General features: G+C 37.8%; 2 protein-coding genes across 7 annotated transcripts in view; one reads left to right on the top strand and one right to left on the bottom strand.

Moving 5' to 3' along the window:
- ACSM3 (acyl-CoA synthetase medium chain family member 3) overlaps positions 1 to 4278 on the top strand; it is a gene marked incomplete at its 5' end in the record, with an annotated part of 28486 nt that extends 24208 nt beyond the window's left edge. The window contains 3 exon segments of the mRNA XM_082670177.1: positions 2823 to 2855; positions 2859 to 2942; positions 3832 to 4278. Of these exon segments, the coding sequence (XP_082526303.1) occupies positions 2823 to 2855; positions 2859 to 2942; positions 3832 to 3915 (201 nt within the window). The 3' untranslated portion in view covers positions 3916 to 4278.
- On the bottom strand, positions 1553 to 18371 carry ERI2 (ERI1 exoribonuclease family member 2). 6 transcript variants are annotated; one of them, XM_082670175.1, is made up of 10 exons: positions 18256 to 18371; positions 15896 to 15963; positions 15726 to 15809; positions 15029 to 15156; positions 14242 to 14398; positions 12761 to 12861; positions 12214 to 12295; positions 6483 to 6571; positions 6177 to 6282; positions 1553 to 2102 (listed from the first exon to the last, which is right to left on the bottom strand). In XM_082670175.1, exons 1-10 carry the CDS (start codon positions 18342 to 18344, stop codon positions 2011 to 2013), a joined length of 996 nt encoding a protein of 331 aa, XP_082526301.1. In that variant the 5' UTR covers positions 18345 to 18371; the 3' UTR covers positions 1553 to 2010. The 6 variants fall into 6 exon arrangements, with proteins under 6 accessions (XP_082526301.1, XP_082526302.1, XP_082526297.1 ...); XM_082670174.1 differs by lacking the exon at positions 1553 to 2102 and adding an exon at positions 5159 to 5435 and having other exon boundaries at positions 6100 to 6282; XM_082670176.1 differs by lacking the exon at positions 6177 to 6282.
- Positions 18372 to 18411: the final 40 nt, after the last annotated feature.

Here is an 18411-nt window from a genome sequence, read left to right as displayed (position 1 = left end):
TAGTTCATTGAAACGGAATTATCCAAATGATTCATTCACTATGTTACTAAATATGCAAGTCAGATAGAAATATGCTAATCAGAGAGAACTGCTACAGAATGAGACGGAAAATATATACTATAAAGAATCTGAATCCTTTCCATGGAGTGCTGGGGCAAAGATGGTGTGAATGCCAGCAACCCAGGCTCATACCAGGATAGGGTGCCAGAAGTCAGCTAGAAGGCTCAAGTTTTTACCCAGAAGGTCTGGAAACCAACATGGACTTTGGTGTAGCTGAGGAGGATAGGCTGGCATCAGATATCAGGAGTGGGAACGAGGTCTGAGACAGGAACTAAGTAACCAGAAGTAGTCTGGCTCGGTCAGTAAGTAGAGGGTTCAGGAAATAAACTATGAATAAGACAGGAGTCCTCAAAGCTCACTTCTGTTGGGCTGATCACGTGGTAGTTTGGGTTTAAAGGTTCCATGCCACTCTTCAGGCCCCCTTTGCCAGGCAGGGCCTCCAATATTCCGGGTAATGAGAGTAGGGAACAGATTCAATGATTATTGAAGTTTGTCCCTTTTCTCTGAACTCCACCAGTAGGGTTTCATGAGTCTATATATATATATATATATATATAAAAATATGAATCACTTTGCTGTACACCTGAAACTAACACAACATTGTAAATCAACTACACTTCAATAAAAAAATTTTAAGAAAGAGAGAGAGAAGGATTCAAAGCTGTAATGTATAGCATGGTTCCATTTTTAAGTATAAATGTATTGGGAAAAAACAGGAATAATTTATACCACTTTACTGGTTTTCTCTGGAGAATAGAATTAAAAATGATTTTTAATTTCTTAAAATGAAAGCTTGTGAGGATTAAATAAGTTGACATAGGTATAGGCCTTATAACAACATCTGGAACATATTAAGTCATTAAAAATATTAGGTATTAGTTTCAGTAGTAGAAGTACAAGATTTTTTTTAACCTAAAATCCATAAGTGGGCTTCAAAATTTTTCTGAAATTCTGTGCAAAAGAAATTACTACAACTAATACCTAATATTTTTAATGACTTAATATGTTCCAGATGTTGTTATAAGGCCTATACCTATGTCAACTTATTTAATCCTCACAAATTCCTTTTACAGAGAAGGAAACTGAGGCAGAGAGAGGTGTCCTAACTTGCCTGAGATTACACACAAAGTGTGACTTGAACCCAGGTTGTCTGACTTCAGAGTTCATGCTCTTAACCATGTTAGATTGTTCCTTAATAATTTATCATTTTCTGTAATGGTTTATAAAGACTTTTATAAAGATAAATTAGACTTTACCCAAGGTGTACAAGTCATCAATATGCAAACCAGTATTTAGACACTAGTTCTTAAAATAATTTGCCTTTGAACAATTCACTTATAGCAAGGATAATTTATTTTATTCATAAAAATGTTGATAAGAAATAGAGCAGGCATAAATACAAATAAATTCTATGAAATGTCAAAAAATGGATAGGATAAAATTATATACATGCATACACACACAACTGCTCCATGGCACATGTAATTTAGAAATTTTCAAGGTGTTTTGGTAAAGACAGAAATATTTGCTCATAAAATGTTGTAAAACTGCACACTGGTAAGCAATGACCAAAATGTGAAAATTTTATAACTGCAAGTCTTCACTTCTCACTAACTAGTTGTCCTGAGTGACTTAGTCTCTCAAATAATCCATTTTTGATCAACTATTTACTTCCAGACCAAGGTAGATAGGTAATGTTGCCAACTTATCTTCAAGCTATATACATGAATCTGTGAATTCAAAAAGATTTAAGCCTCTTAAGTGCTGAATATTTAATCATAAAATTTACAGGTGACTCTCCTGAACTATGCCCACAAGGCAGCATCATTCCATGGCAAACCCTAGGCTGGTATTCTGGATTTGGTGGTGCATACTAATTGACTCACCTAGAGTTCTGCCTCTGGGGAAGGCAGTAAATCGCAGTGCTGGCAGTGCCCCAGGAGAGAACATTTAGAATTCCAATACACTCTTGAAGGGGACTACACATGAGGAACGGCCTCTGTCTTCTCCGGTAAAGGTCCAAAATTTCTGGGCAGGATTTCCTAAAACATTTCAAGGAAGGGTGAACTTTGGGGAACAGGATTTGTGAGCATGAAGTGATGAATTCTTCCCTGTCTTCTGCCAATTATAGAGCAAGGACCATCACCACTTTTACCCTTATCACTGAAGGCCAGGTAAATGGGTCAGAGCAATAGCAAAGTGACTGCTGGAATCTTCATAGCCTCGCATCAGCAGAAATGTCTATGGAATAAAGAGTGGACGGTCTCACTCAGTGAACTATTCCCTTCAATAAGGATATGGCAAACCCATGAGAATACTGTTTATTAGGGCCACACTGAGGGTGGTGACCCATGAGCCAGACTATATCAGGCTGGGTTGTTATATAAAAGACTGTGCTTAGTGCATTACCAAGTTTCCAAAAGAAAACTTTTTTGAAGGAGATAAAAGATGAGGCACGAAGTCAAGAGCAGAGATGATCAGAAACAGGTCAGAAAGTAGAGTTTAAGATGTAGTTAGATGAGGTTCACGTATAGATCATAATCAAAGCAGGGGTTCCAGAAGCTCTCGTATTAGATACAAAATCTAGGTGTGGGAGTCAACTGGCTGGCTTAAGGGCATAGAGCTGGGATCAGACCCTAATAAACCCTGTGGCCCACTGCATCAGGTATTTAGATTAGATTCCCAAGTTAAGAGAAAGAAAAGACGCACTAAAACATAAGAATATACAACTCATCTTCCTGGTGTTCAAATATTTATTTTAGGTAGTAAAGGCTTTTATTGTTCTGAACCCTGATTAGAAGTCAAACGATCAAGAACAACTGAGGAAGGAGATTCAGGAGCATGTAAAAAGAGCTACAGCACCTTACAAACATCCCAGGAAGGTAGGTATTCTGATTATGAACAATATTTGCTTAGTATTCTGGAAATTTTCAGCTGTTTATTTTTTCCATTTTAATGAACATTCTCCTCAAACATGCTATACCAAATATTCCAAACTAAACTAATGACACGGATAAGAATCAGAATCTTTGAGATTAAAATGAAACCCTTAAACTAATTTGTTGGGTCATTTGGCTTACCTGACTTATAGTAAATACAGTAAGTCCCCTATATTCGAACAAGTTCTGTTTGGAGAGCATGTTCATTAAGTCTAGTTTTTTCGTTAAGTCTAACAAAGTTAGCCTAGGTACCCAACTAACACAATCGGCTATATAGTACTGTACTGTAATAGGTTTATAATACTTTTCACACAAATAATACATAAAAAACCAATACAAAAAATAAAGAAAACATTTTTAATCTTAAGTACAGTACCTTGAAAAGTACAGTAGTACAGTACAACAGCTGGCATACAGGGGCTGGCATCGAGTGAATAGGCAAAAAGAGTTACTGACTGGAGGAGGGAGAAGAGGTGGGAGATGGTAGAGTTGAAGGATTGTCAGCAATAGGAGGCAGAGGGCGAGCATCAATGTCACTCACGCCTGATGCTGATGGCACAGGTTCGGGTTCCTTGCTGGAACCAGATGCATGTTCGCATCTTTGAAAGTTCACAAATTGAAGGTTCGTGTGTAGGGGACTTACTGTACTAAATATCAAGAAAAATATCAACAATACCCCTCTCCCTTTTTTGGTTGTTACCAAAAACTCACCCCAATGGGTGTCCTGATTCTTCCACCTAGAGTTCATAATAGAACTTTTATATAATTGACTTTTAATAATTGTCTAAAGATGAAAACTTCTGGGCTAATTTTCTTCCCTTGATATCTACAGGTAGAATTTACTCAAGAGCTGCCAAAGACTATTAGTGGGAAGATAAGAAATGAACTGAGGAAGAAAGAATGGGAAACAATTTAAATTCATTACTTATCATGGTATCTATAAAATAAGGCTCTGTAAAACCACAAGATTATGAAAAGGTGATTTCAAAATGTGACAGTATGCTTATAAACTAATTGATTTAAAATATCTTGTGGTTATAACACCATAGGCTGAATTCTGAACTAAAATATTCAGTAAATTCCTCTGCATTAGTGTCAATGTTCTTATAATTTGGCAATATAAACAGAATACCATCAGCTGCCATGGAACTTTTAAACATACAGTACAGAAGCGTTTCTGAACCGAATCTCTGACCTGTTGGATTTCAAACCTTAGTTGAATAATTCTTCTGATATGTTGACATACAAATCAGAACCAATTTTCAAGGGTTGAAATAAAACTAAGTAAGTTATAAAAGTTTTTAGAAAAACTTAAAATGTTAGATTATCATAATTCTCAAAGTACAAAAGCATCTACCTGAAAACAGTCTAGTGATTTTTATTGGTCACATTTTTATTCAAATAATTAAAAATAGTTTAAAATTTGTTTCAAGGTCTAACTGCAAAAGAAGGGTATCATATGTTGTACACCTGAAACCAATATAATATTGAATGGCAATTATAATTCAATAAAAAGAAACAAGGATATCATATACTAGTATTGCTGCTTATTACATTTAATCTAATAAATACAGTTTACCAAGTATTTCATTTGTGGCTCTTCAAAAAAGTATGATAAATTTGGCATGGGTTAATATGTGAAATATAAATAAAATAGTATAAGACATTATCAGAATACTCATAATGTGTGGGAATTCAAGGGGCAATCAGGATTCATACATGAACAGAAGACAAATCAGATAAATGGTGAATGAAATTAGAAGCCTGTGAAATTCTTTTTTCTATTTTCAGTGTGTATATGTGTGAGAATGTGTTGAATAGCCCCAGTGTAGCTTACAGAGCTCAGATACACTATGTCCTCACAACTTGTAGCCCTATACAAATTTTTTTCTCTTTACTGTAGTAAAAGTCACATTGAGGTAAAAACATAGTTTACATGTAAAAAAAGTCAATTCCTCATTGAAGGTCTGAGTCTCAATGAATTTTTAGTAGAAAAATCTACATTTCTGTCACAAATATGGCTTGTTTCTGGAGAGTTAAAAGTGTGTCCCCCTGGGGAATGAGACAGAACTATGCTGTTGGCTGTCTCCTTTTGAAGTGTTTGTTCCCATTTGAAATAACCACAACATTTTCTCTTTTCTTGGTACTTCCCAATAGGACAACAATAGAAGACTTTTCCATGGTTCGGTCCATTATTAGAAGCAACAAGTCTCTTAGATCTTCGGCCACACTTGCATAAAGGAGGTGTTATTTTCCCACCCTTCCAAGGATCTTGTACATTAACTGTAGAAGTTAAGATAGAAGGGAGAACCTTCCTGGAAGAACTTCCCCCTGGGGAGCCATTAGATGATGTAGGCTTTTCTTCATGAATAGTGAAGGTCTGTTTTTTTGCTGGTGGGAAAGGTAGGGGACTGGATGGATTCCTCTTAGCACCACCTAAATGAAGAGGAAGTTTCCCCAAAACTAAAGGATGAGACATATTGGCATTAACACTGTTGAAGCTACTTGATTTACATTCAGGTAACTTAAAGTCAAAAGCATCTGAACCTGGATCTTTGGCTTCTTTTATATCATAAATAGTAGTATGTGGACTCTTATACACAATAGACTTAGAGGTATCAGATTTTTGAGGAGTTTCTTCTGTGCCTCCAAAATTTTCTTGACTTAACATTTCAGATTTTTCTAAAACCATTAATCTTTCTCCAGAATTAAATGAAGTGTCTAAGTTTGAGTCACTAATAGGAGGCATACAATACATATTCTGCTCAGGTTGAGATGATGGCAGTAAAGCTACATCCTCCCAATCAGCCAACATAGGTAAACTGTCAAGAGCAGAACTCATTTCCATATCAGAAACATTATTAACAGATGAAATGGTAGTTGAAACCAGTATCAATTCTGAACCAACTGTTGAAGACTCAGAATTGGTATTAAATGCAAGATGTTGGTTTATTTGCTTCTGCATAGGTGTATTCAAACTGGAAGACTGTAACTGCCCCAGAGAGGTCCAGGACTCAGTATTAAAAAGAGATAAACAGCTTTTGACATTCTGACAGCCTGCTTTTACATTGCCCTTTAGTTGTAAATGATCTTGCTGTACCTTTATAGGAAAATTCACATCAACTGACTTCATTTGCACTTTCTCGTAGGATATTATTGTATTTTTAGGTTCCGTACCATACATGCTGGGATCATGAATGCTACTGTTGCAGGCTGATATTTCTTCAACTTGATCCATATTCAAATTTCTGGTGAAAATGTTAGGATTCCTCTTAGTGGGAACCTATGATTTCACAGACAAATCCAACAGCTTTAGACATTCTGCATTCATAATTTCTTTAGTACGCATTGTATGACAAAAAAGAAAAATGTCATCATTGATTGATTTATAAATGATAGCATACATGACATCTACATTTCAACTTGCCCAAGATTACTTCTGGAGTTTGAAATAACAGAATAAAGAGGTAAGACACTACTAACCTTGTTCAAGGACCTTGTAATTTTCATTAAGCAACCATCCCTGATCATTTTCCAAGCAAGAAGGGCAGTATTCCTAGAATCATCCAACCCTGAGAAAAGAGATATCAAACACTGAATTTAGTGGTACCAGTGTAAAGAAATATAGCAAAAAAATACCACCACTTAAGCAGAAATTGGAACATACTGTTGGTTTTCTGATCATCTACTAATTTCATTGGTAAGGCTACTGGCAGCCTTACCAATGAAAGATTTCCCACATTTACAGGGGAGGAGGTGAAATTTTGTTAGACAGTTCGAAAATATATGACCGAGTCCTGCACACGCTGTCCTGGGAGTGCACGGAGAGCGGTTGCCCATAGGAGACCTACAAGCAGATGCCAGGCCCAGCCCCTTTTGTCCCAGGAGCGCGCGGATAGTCCTTACCCCTAGGAAATCCACAAGAAGCCACCAAACCTGCCCCTGCTGTCCCGGGAATGCGTGGAGACCACCTGCCCATACAAGATCCGAGAGCAGGCACCAAGCCCTGCCCCCACTGTCTCGGGAGTGTGTGAAGAGCAGTCACCCATAGGAGACCCACGAGCAGGTATTCACCACTGGTACTGGCCTGTAATTTTCTCTTTTTGTGGTATCTTTGTCTGGTTTTGGTATCAGGGTGATGGTGGCCTCACAGAATGAGTTTGGGAGTTTTCCTTCCTCTGCAATTTTTTGGAACAGTTTCAGAAGGATAGGTGTTAGCTCTTCTCTAAATGGTTTTTTTTTTTTTTTGCGGTACGCGGGCCCCTCACTGCTGTGGCCTCTCCCGTTGCAGAGCACAGGCTCCGGACGCGCAGGCTCAGCGGCCATGGCTCAAGGGCCCAGCCGCTCTGCGGCATGTGGGATCCTCCCGGACCGGGGCACGAACCCGTGTCTCCTGCATCGGCAGGCGGACTCTCAACCACTGCGCCACCAGCGAAGCCCTTCTCTAAATGTTTGATAGAATTTACCTGTGAAGTCATCTAGTCCTGGACTTTTGTTTGTTGGAACTTTTTTAATCACCGTTTCAATTTCATTACTTGTGATTGGTCTGTTCATATCTTCTATTTCTTCCTGGTTCAGTCTTGAGAAGTTGTACCTTCCTAAGAATTTGGCCATTTCTTACAGGTTGTCCATTTTATCAGCATACAGTTGCTAGTCTCTTATGATTCTTTGTATTTCTGTGGTGTCAGTTGTTAAGTTCTCCTTTTTCATTGCTAATTTTATTGATTTGAGTCCTCTCCCTTCTTTTCTTGATGAATCTGGCTAAACGTTTATCAATTTTGTCTATCTTCTCAGAGAACTAGCTTTTAGTTTCACTGATCTTTGCTATTGTTTTCTTCATCTCTATTTCACTTATTTCTGCTCTGATCTTTACGAATTCTTTCCTTCTACTAAGTTTAGGTTTTGTTTGTTCTTCTTTCTCTAGTTGCTTTAGGTTCCTGAGGTAAGATTGTATTGCTATAAACTTCCCTCTTAGAACTGCTTTTGCTGCATTCTGTAGGTTTTGGATCGTTGTGCTTTTGTTTTCATTTGTCTCTAGTATCATTCTTTAACACCATACACAAAAATAAACTCAAAATAGATTAAAGACCTAAATGTGAGACTGACACTATCAAACTGTTAGAGGAAAACACAGGCACAACACTCTTTGACATAAATCGCAGCAATATCTTTTTTGATCTGTCTCCCAGAATGATGGAAATAAAAACAAAAATAAACAAATGGGACCTAATTAAACTCAAAAGCTTTTTCACAGCAAAGGAAACCATAAACAAAACGAAAAGACAACCCACAGATTAGGAGAAAATATTTGCCAACAATGTGACTGAGAAGGGATTAGTCTCCAAAATTTACAGACAGCTCATGTGGCTTAATATCAGCAAAACAAACAACCCAATCAAAAAAGGGGCAGAAGACCTAAACAGACATTTCCCCAAAGAAAACATACAGATGGCTAAAAGGCACATGAAAAGATGTTCAACATCATTAATTATTAGAGAAATGCCAAGTCAAAACTACGATGAGGGCTTCCCTGGTGGTGCAGTGGTTGAGAGTCTGCCTGCCGATGCGGGGGACAAGGGTTCGTGCCCTGGTCCGGGAGGATCCCGCATGCCACGCAGCGGCTGGGCCCGTGAGCCATGGCCACTGGGCCTGCGCGTCCAGAGCCTGTGCTACGCAACGGGAGAGGACGCAACAGTGAGAGGCCCACATACCGCAAAAAAAAAAAAAAAAACTACGATGAGATATCACCTCACATCAGTTAGAATGGCTATCATCAAAAAATCCACAAACAATAAATGCTGGAGAGGGTGTGGAGAGAAGGGAAACCTCCTACACTGTTGGTGGGAATGTAAATTGGTGCAGCCACTGTGGAAAACAGTATGGAGGTTCCTTAAAAACCTAAAAATAGAGAAATCCCACTCCTGGCAGGTATGTGGAGAAAAACATGGTCTGAAAGGATACATGCACCCCAATGTTCAGCGTTGTTTCCAAAACATGGAAGCAGCCTAAATGTCCATCGACAGAAGAATGGATAAAGAAGATGTGGTACATATATACAATGGAATATTACTCTGCCATTAAAGGGAATGAAATAATGCCATTTGCAGCAACATAGATGGACCTAGAGATGGTCATACTGAGTGAAGTAAGTCAGAGAAAGATGAATATCAAATATCACTTATATGCGGAATCTAAAAAAAAATGATACAAATGAACTTATTTACAAAACAGAAACAGACTCACAGACTTAGAGAACAAACTTATGATTGGCAGGGGTGAGTGGGGAGAGGGATAGTAAGGGAGTTTGGAATTGACATGTACACACTGCTACATTTAAAAAGGATAACCAACAAGGACCTACTGCATAGCACAGGGAACTCTGCTCAATATTATGTAACAACCTAAATGGGAAAAGGATATGAAAGAGAATAGACACATGTATATGTATAACTGAATCACTTTGCTGTACACCTGAAACTAACACAACATTGTTAATCAACTATACTCCAATATAAAATAAAAAGTTAAAAAAAAAACCCTATAGAATCATCTCAATAGATGCAGAAAAAGCTTTTGACAAAATTTAACATCCATTTATAATAAAAGCTCTCCAGAAAGTGGGAATAGAGGGAACTTACCTCAACATAATAAAGGCCATATATGACAAACCCACAGCTAACATCATTCTCAATGATGAAAAGCTGAAAGCATTCCCTCTAAGATCAGGAACAAGGCAAGGCTCTCGCCACTTCTATTCAACACAGTTTTGGAAGTCCTAGCCATGGCAATCAGAGAAGAAAAAGAAATAAAAGGAATCCAAATTGGAAAAGAAGAAGTAAAACTGACACTGTTTGCAGATGATGTGATACTATGCATAGAAAATTCTAAAGTTGCTACCAGAAAACTACTAGAGCTCATTGATGAATTTGGTAAAGATGCAGGATTACAAAATTAATGTACAAAATTAATGCACAGAAATCTCTTGCATTCCTATACACTAACAATGAAAGATCAAAAAGAGAAATTAAGGAAACAATCCCATTTACCATTGCATCAAAAAGAATAAAATACCTAGGAATAAAGCTACCCAAGGAGACAAAAGACCTGTACTCAGAAAACTATAAGATACTGATGAAGGAAACCAAAGATGACACAAACAGATGGAAAGATATACTGTGTCCTTGGATTGGAAGAATCAATATTGTCAAAATGACTATATTACCCAAAGCAAGCTACAGTTTCAATGCAATCCCTACCAAATTATCAATGGCATTTTTCACAAAATTAGAACAAAAATTTTAATTTGTATGGAAACACAAAAGACCCTGAATAGCCAAAGCAATCTTGAGAAAGAAAAAGGGAGCTGGAGGAATCAAGCTCCCTGACTTCAGACTATACTACAAAGCTACAGTAATCAAAACAGTATTACACCGGCACAAAAGCAGATACATAGATCAATGGAACAGGATAGAAAGCCCAGAAATAAATTCACGCATCTATGGTCAATTAATCTATGACAAAGGAGGCAAGAATATACAATGGAGAAAAGACAGTCTCTTCAATAAGTGCTGCTGGGAAAACTGGACAGCTACATGTAAAAGAATGAAATTAGGACATTCTCTAACACCGTATACAGAAATAAACTCAAAATGGATCAAAGATCTAAATGCAAGGCTGGATACTATAAAACAGAGGAAAACCTAGGCAGAACACTCTTTGACATAAATTGCAGCAATATTTTTTTTGATCTGCCTCCTAGAATAATGAAAATAAAAACAAAAATAAACAATTGGGACCTAATTAAACTCAAAAGCTTTTGCACAGCAAAGGAAACCATAAACAAAACAAAAAGACAACCCACAGAATTGGAGAAAATATTTGCAAACAAAGCGACCTACAAGGGATTAATCTCTAAAATACACGAACAGCTCAAGCAGCTCTATGTCAAAAAAACCCCAAACAACCCAAATGAAAAATAGGCAGAAGACCAAAATAGACATTTCTCCAAAGAAGACATACAGATGGCAAAAAGCACATGAAAAAATGTTCAACATCACTAATTATCAGAGAAATGCAAGTCAAAACTACAGTGAGGTATCATCTCACACCGGTAAGAATGGCCATCATCAAACAGTCTACAAAAACCACTATGGAGAACAGTATGGAGGTTTCTTAAAAAACTAAAAATAGAACTACCATATGATCCAGCAATCCCACTCCTGGGCATATATCCAGAGAAAACCATAATCTGAAAAGATACATGCACCCCAATGTTCAGTGCAGCACTGTTTACAGTAACCAAGACATGGAAGCAACCTAAATGTCCATGAACATAGGAATACATAAAGAAGACGTGGTACATATACACAGTGGAACATTACTCAGTCATAAAAAAGAATGAAATAATGCCATTTGAAACAACATGGATGGACCTAGAGATTATCATACTAAGTGCAGTATGTCAGACAGAAAAATATAAAGTATCATATGATACTGGTCATATGTGGAATCTAATTTTTAAAAAAAGATACAAATGAACTTATTTACAAAATAGAAACAGTCTTACAGATATCGAAAAAACCTTATGGTTACCAAAGGGGAAACGTTGGGGGGAGGTATAAATCAGGAGCTTGGGATGAACATACACACACTACTATATATAAGATAGATAACCAACAAAGACCCACTGTATAGCACAGGGAACTCTACTCAATATTCTGTGATAACCTATATGAGAAAAGTATCTAAAAAAGAATGAATATATGCATATGTATATATGAATCACTTTGTTGTACACCTGAAACTAACACAACATTGTAAATCAACTATATTCCAATAAAATTAAAATTAAAAAATAATATATGACCAACATTCTGTAGGGACCATGTTTTATGAGTAATCTAATAGTCTTGCTCAGTTCTTTCCCTAGTCCACTGTATTATTTGGGCATTTGTTTATAATCTCCATTTGATTTGGCTAATTCTTTTCATTCTTTTTAGCAAGTAGAAAGCCACTACATGACAGTCTTTATCTTACAATATTTTATGAAAGTGGTAATTTGAAAATCTTGGAAACAATTTGAATTGTATAGATTAGGGCTTTTTTCAGGCTGAAGCATATTCCTTGTTAATGATATCATCAAAAAATGAGGTTCAAATGAAAGACTGTATAAAAATAGAATGACTTACATAATAAAATTTTAAATTATACTAACCGAAATGTTCTCGTCCCAAGAATTCTATTCCCACTTCCTGCAGGGCACCACTTAGTCCTTTTGGTTTTCTTCTGTAGAAAATCTAGTCAAATAAAAAACAATATGTCTTAAAAAATGATTACTATTTGAAAGGCTATGTATTTTTTTAAAACAGTTTTTTTTAATATTTATTTGGCTGCACAGGGTCTTAGTTGTGGGATCTTTGTTGCAGCACGTGAGATCTTTAGTTGTGGCGTGTGGGATCTAGCTCCCTGACCAGGGATCGAACCTGGGCCCTCTGCATTGGGAGTGTGGAGTCTTAACCAGTGGACCACCAGGGAGGTCCCTTAGGGGCTAGGTATTAACCATTTACTTCTCATAATTTTTATTCTATTAGATTTGGAATGTGCTTATTTTTGTGTTGTTCTATATACTTTAAGAAAAGTATTTATGTGAATGTTTCAAAACAAAATATTTTGTTTGTAGAAACTCATACCCATGCGTGGGATAAAGTTTAATCATTTTTTAATAGAAAGAAAGTGAACATGCCCCCATCTTTGACCCTTACCTTGTAAGTTACTCTGAGATCAATCCAAGAATTAAGGAACACAGGTTTTAACAACTGTTTTCTTTTACACTCATACTCCAGGCAAACTCCCAAGTCCCAGTCTGCATTAAGTATATTAAAATAGAACAAAGTCAATGATGCCAGCAGTTTTTACTTATGCTATCATTTACAAATAAAATGGTGAAAGATGACATAAAACAGAATAGCAGGACTTAGAATAATATATGAAAGCATATATTATAACAGTATACTATATTTTAAATATAATATATACTACATATGGTATATATAACATACTATATAATATATAAAAGAAGAGTAAGATTTAATTCCCCTGGTAATATCTAACAATTATTCAAAACTTACTATTAAGAAATTAGGTTGGTAATTAAGTTTCAAAATGATTTCTTAAAAACACACTAAAACACAGGTACTTCAGAAGAAGAGTAAGGTGTCACATTACAAGGTCTAGATGGAAAAGATTATCTGCTTTCAACATTCTAGAAAATATTAATGTAATGGAGAAACCAAACATCTTACAGGGACCCTTTTGGGCTATACCCCACAGGCCTGCAAGCCCTGTACTTGCCCAACCTCAAGACAGAATGAAGAGCCTGAATCGGTGACACAGACATCAAGGATTTAATGAACAGGGGGATCATACATGTCTGAAGCAAGGTCTTGGAGCGAAACTCCACCACGCGAAGCAGATGGCAGCAGTCTTCTGCTAAGTGTTACCGGGGGAATTGACATCAGGTTGGCTCATGAGTTCCCAGGGAAACCAGCTGAGGAGCAAGCCGTTATGCCCCTTTGATAAGCTATCATGGTGGAGATATTCTGATCTAAAGATTAGAACAATCACTAGCTGGGGCCAGGGGCAAGTATGTATTAAGAGGGGAGGTCAGTCATATGAGTAGGGTGTTAAGTAAAGCAGGGACTGGTCAATCAGGGGATGTACAGAGAACAAGAGAACAGCCATCTTGAGTGGCCTGATCATACAGACCCAAGACTATCAGTGCTATGCTATCAATGGCACAGCACTGCTATCAATGACTATTAACGGGAATGCTCTAACATGGGCATAGAAAAGGTCTACTTTAAATGGCCCATTTTTTCCTTGATGTCTACATTAGAAGTGTGAAAGTATAAAAGCAAAGGTTGTGAGTTGAATAAGGACTCTTCTTTTTCAAAGTTATAGAAAATAGCATGCTAAGAGTTTTCACCAGTCTTTGCCTGGATTCAGGAGAACAGAGAGGAGCAGTCTAGAAAGATTCTTTAAAGTTAGGGCTTAAATTTTTAAGGCATTTAAAAAATTTAAAATATGAATAAATTTACTTTTCTTGGTTAACATCTGCTAGACACTTAGATTTCTTTTCGTGGCCCAGGAAGCTAACAAGTATAATTCCTACCAGAGATACAGAATTATACGGTGGCAACACTACTCATTTATGATTGATAGATACAACTTTTTTTTTTTTTACCTGACCAAGTAACAAATGCACATAATTTTACTTCAGAAGTAGAAATATCTGAAACCCTAGTAGCAAAAGTAATTTTCTTCTGTTGCTGAATCTTCTGAATCCATTTACAGAACTGAGATAAGCAAATCTTCAGAGGGACTCCTTCATCAACTTGAGCCTGAACAGAGTCATAAAATCTGAATTCAACAACTGAATTCCATAATTATTGAGCACATAAGTAGGCAGTGTGTGTGGGATATACAACAAAGAAGAAGAAATTCTAACTGGCAAAGAGTTCATCTAGTGAAAAGATGTTAAAACACATGGGAGAGAAATAATATAATGGTTAGAATTCTGCAAGGTAAGAAAAATTCGGTTGATCAATCTAAATCACACAGAAATACAATAAATATATCTTGATCAACAGAAATTTGATGTCACTTAATTTCCATAAAGTATGGAAATTGATATACATCTTTATAACACTATTCTTTCTTTCTTTCTTTTTTTTTTTTTTTTGGTCACACCACGTGGGATCTTAGTTCCCTGACCAGGGATTGAACCTGTGCCCTTGAAGTACAGCGTCTTAACCACGGGAAAGTCCAATTCTTTCTAATTTTTAAAGATTCCAAGATTCTGGAGGGGACATTATATCTCCTAACAGTGAATAAATCTAATTCCAAATGGCATATAGCTTTTATTTTCTTTTTGAAACTGATTTCTGAATTTTAATATATGCATCTCGCCTGCTTTTTTTTTGTTGGGGTGGGAGGAGGAGAAGAGAAATGAGGAAAAGAGAAGGGCATACCTGCTTTATGCCTGTTAGTTCCATGCAAAATTCAGAAAGAATTGGATGTTCCTGAGGATGAACATAAGCATGGAACTCAGATTCAATCTCTCCAGTTGATGTGTTTAGCAATATAGCTGGAAATTCAACTACATGAAAGAATCATCAATTGACACTTGAATATACAATTGATAAATTAATGCTGCAATCACTCTAAATTAAATATATATTACCATCATATAGTATTCATTATTAAACAATCATTGTTTTAGTAAAAGCATATTAAAATGACCAAAGCAGTGTAATGTAATGGTTAAAGTTATGCCAAAGAAGAAAAAAAAAAAAAAAAGTTATGCCAAAGAATAAGTCAAACTATTCAAGTTACAGGTATATCTACTTAAAACTCTTGAATATATTTCCATAATTAAATATGAAGACCATATGAAAATTGAAACAGACTTCTTTTTGCAAAGGCATTATGTTCTTTTCAGCTTCTATGCAATTGAGATTTTGTATATAATCCTAAAACAATTATTTTATATGATGACACAATTAGGTATTAGGTTTTTGGGTTTTTTTGTCAAGTCAGATTTTATAGTAAATTACCAATTCATAGATCATTTTGTTTTCTTTAACTGTTAACTGTTTTATATCTATAAACTTTAAAGTAACTTATCTAGTGTTACCTTTGGCCATTTGCAGTCAAGTTCAGACTTACTTATTTCCTGGCTACGGTGGCGTTTCCCATCATTCCAACAAGTCGACTCAAAATCAATGACAATTAAGTAGTCAAACAACTGCTCTGCAAAAGATCAGAGTGTCCTTATGTTTTACCAGTGTTAAAAATGCAAGGCTACAGAAAATAAAGAAATGAAGCACACTACTTACTAGATTTGCTTCTTCCTAGATTTCCATTTGGCGGTGCAATTGACTTTCTTCTAATTAATCCAAGCTGCCTAAAAATGTAAAATAATCCAGGTATGCTCAACAAATTCATTCATACTCCTGCCTATATAAGCTAACAAACTGATGGTATAACCCTCATTATTAATGGTTTGAGGTATTGTGATTGAGAGGAAATTGAACTAGACTGGTTCTTTGCACTCTTGACTTTAGTAGTCATTCTACCTGCATGGGCCTCAAAGTGCATATTTGCAAACTTAGACCAATTCTTTGTGCTCCCCTTATTTTACAGTAATACTGAGGAACTCAAGTGATTTTAAAGATGCATTGAAAAGCTAAGTTATTTTTTCTTTTGCATTTTTCAAGCCCTTGCTATGTGTATAGCACAGCTGAGAGGAGACAGGGCAGGTCCAGTCTTCTAGGAGCTTAAAATATCTGGGTAAAGAAACTAGATATCCATAGCAAACTACTGAAAGGTAATATATGATAAAGGATCTTTAAGGGCAACATGCTGAGTCCACAGAAAGGGAAGAGCTTGTTACCTGAAAACTGTGCTCCCCTCTTGGTGGCTGTCAAGCCAAAAGACACAACCAAGGCAAAGAGTGGGAGAAGGGGGTCTTCCCTGGTGGCTCAGTGGTTAAGAATCCGCCTGCCAGCGCAGGGGACACAGGTTCGAACCCTGCTCCGGGAAGATCCCACATGCCGCGGAGCAACTAAGCCCATGCGCCACAACTACTGAGCCTGTGCTCTAGAGCCGGTGAGCCGCAACTACTGGGCCCGCGTGCCATAACTACTGAAGCCCACACGCCTAAAGCCTGTGCTCCGCAACAAAGGCAAGCCACAGCAATGAGAAGCCCGCGCACCGCAATGAAGAGTAGCAATCACTCTCTGAAACTAGAGAAAGCCCTCGTGCAGCAACGAAGACCCAACGCAGCCAAAAATAAATAATAAAATAAAATTAATTAATTAAAAAAAGAGCAGGAGAGGGAAGGATTTATTACTTGCAGCAAGTAAGTAGAACAGCGGGGATCCTTTCCAAAGCAGTGTTTCTCCCAACTGCAAAATTGGGGAAGTTTTCAGCTAAGGGTACATGCATATTCATGAAAGATTCCAAGCTTAAGCTGATATAAGAGGGTCAAAAAAGGTCAACATTATCATCCCTTGGGTTCCAGCTGATCTGGTGGTTGAGCACCTCAGGCTCATCTTTACCACTGAAACAGAACTAGGAGTCTTTTTTTTTTTTTTGGCCGCACCACGTGTCTTGCAGGATCTTAGTTACTCAACAAGGGATCGAACCCGTGCCGGCTGCAGTGGAAGCGTGAAGCCCTAACCGCTGGACCACCAGGGAATTCCCAGAACCATTGGTCTTTACAACTAATACATTATCTTTGCCACTGTTGCTTCTCTTGCCTAACAGTCGTTCGTTTCTGCATTCTTTTGTTCCTTTAAGATCATTACTTACTGAGACCTCTTCAAGGACAAGCATTGTGTCCAGGCTTAGATTACAAAATGGCTTCGTCCAAAAATGGCTTCTCTTATGTTAAGAAAGCCATGCCTGGTTCTCTTTCTCCAGGGAACCCCTACCCTAACAGCTTACATGCTTACTGAGGTAAAACTGAGACAAAACTGTGCTAAGTAGAGTTTAACTAGGTAGACACCTCCTGTTCTAGTTTTTTGTTTGACCTGTGATGGGGAGTTGAGAATAATGGGTAACACCTACTGACTGCTCACTACATAGTAGGCACTGAACTAAGATGGTGATCTCCTTTCATCCTCAACAACTGTACAAAGTAGTCACTTTTGCTACCTATATTTAATGGATGAGAAAACGAACTCAGCAATTTGCCAGAAAACACGTATTTAGTCTGTGAACCAAGGATCATCCAACTGTGAAACCCATGCTATTCACTAATGCATTACACTGCTTCTATTAATCACAAACGTGAACAGCGTGTCCAAGAATCAGGAAAAAGGCCACAATGATTCACATTGTGAATTAAAGGGATCACGAGTAAGTCGTGGGGTGAACGGCTTGTTGAGTGCGGTCGGGGCTCCCTGCGACCTCCGAATGGCCCTCCAGGGTCGTTCTTAATAGTTTCCCGAGGCCTGGTATAGGCAGACTGTGGCTCAAGGGCACAGAGTCGAGAGCCTTGGTCCTTCCACGCTCGCGCAGAGGGCTGCCAGAGGCTCGAGACTGAGGTCCAGGCAGAGACCTTTCAGGCTGGGCTGGCCAGTACAGGTTGGGACGCCCGAGCTGCAGAGAACGGAGGCTGACACTGCGGACGCCAGCGCCGGACCAGGACCGACCCCCGCCCCCCCCCCGCCGCCCGGAGCCCCTAGCGTACCGTGCAAGCCTTTTGGTTGCCATTCCCGACGCTCCTTTCTCTTCACAGCCCAACTGCCGGAAGTCGCTGTACTTCCTCTTCCGGTCCATTCAAAAGCTGCGCGCCGCTGCGGAGGGCGTTACACCGTCGGCTCCGCCGGACGCGCGGCGGCGTTTG

Source organism: Grampus griseus (genome assembly GCF_964374135.1).
Source record: "Grampus griseus genome assembly, chromosome: 14".
NCBI classification, from domain to species: domain Eukaryota; kingdom Metazoa; phylum Chordata; class Mammalia; order Artiodactyla; family Delphinidae; genus Grampus; species Grampus griseus.
This window is presented reverse-complemented; position numbering and strand designations above follow the sequence as displayed.

Bases quoted from the DNA above. Each gene is read 5' to 3' on its own strand.
- ERI2 (XM_082670171.1), bottom strand. From the start codon at position 18,344: ATGGACCGGAAGAGGAAGTACAGCGACTTCCGGCAGTTGGGCTGTGAA. The intron at 14,399-15,028 runs GTATGCCCTTCT...GACTCTGTTCAG, and splicing joins AACTAACAGGCATAAAGCAG to GCTCAAGTTGATGAAGGAGT. The intron at 6,572-12,213 runs GTTAGTATAATT...CTCTTTTCTCAG, and splicing joins CTTGGGACGAGAACATTTCG to GGTTGGATGATTCTAGGAAT.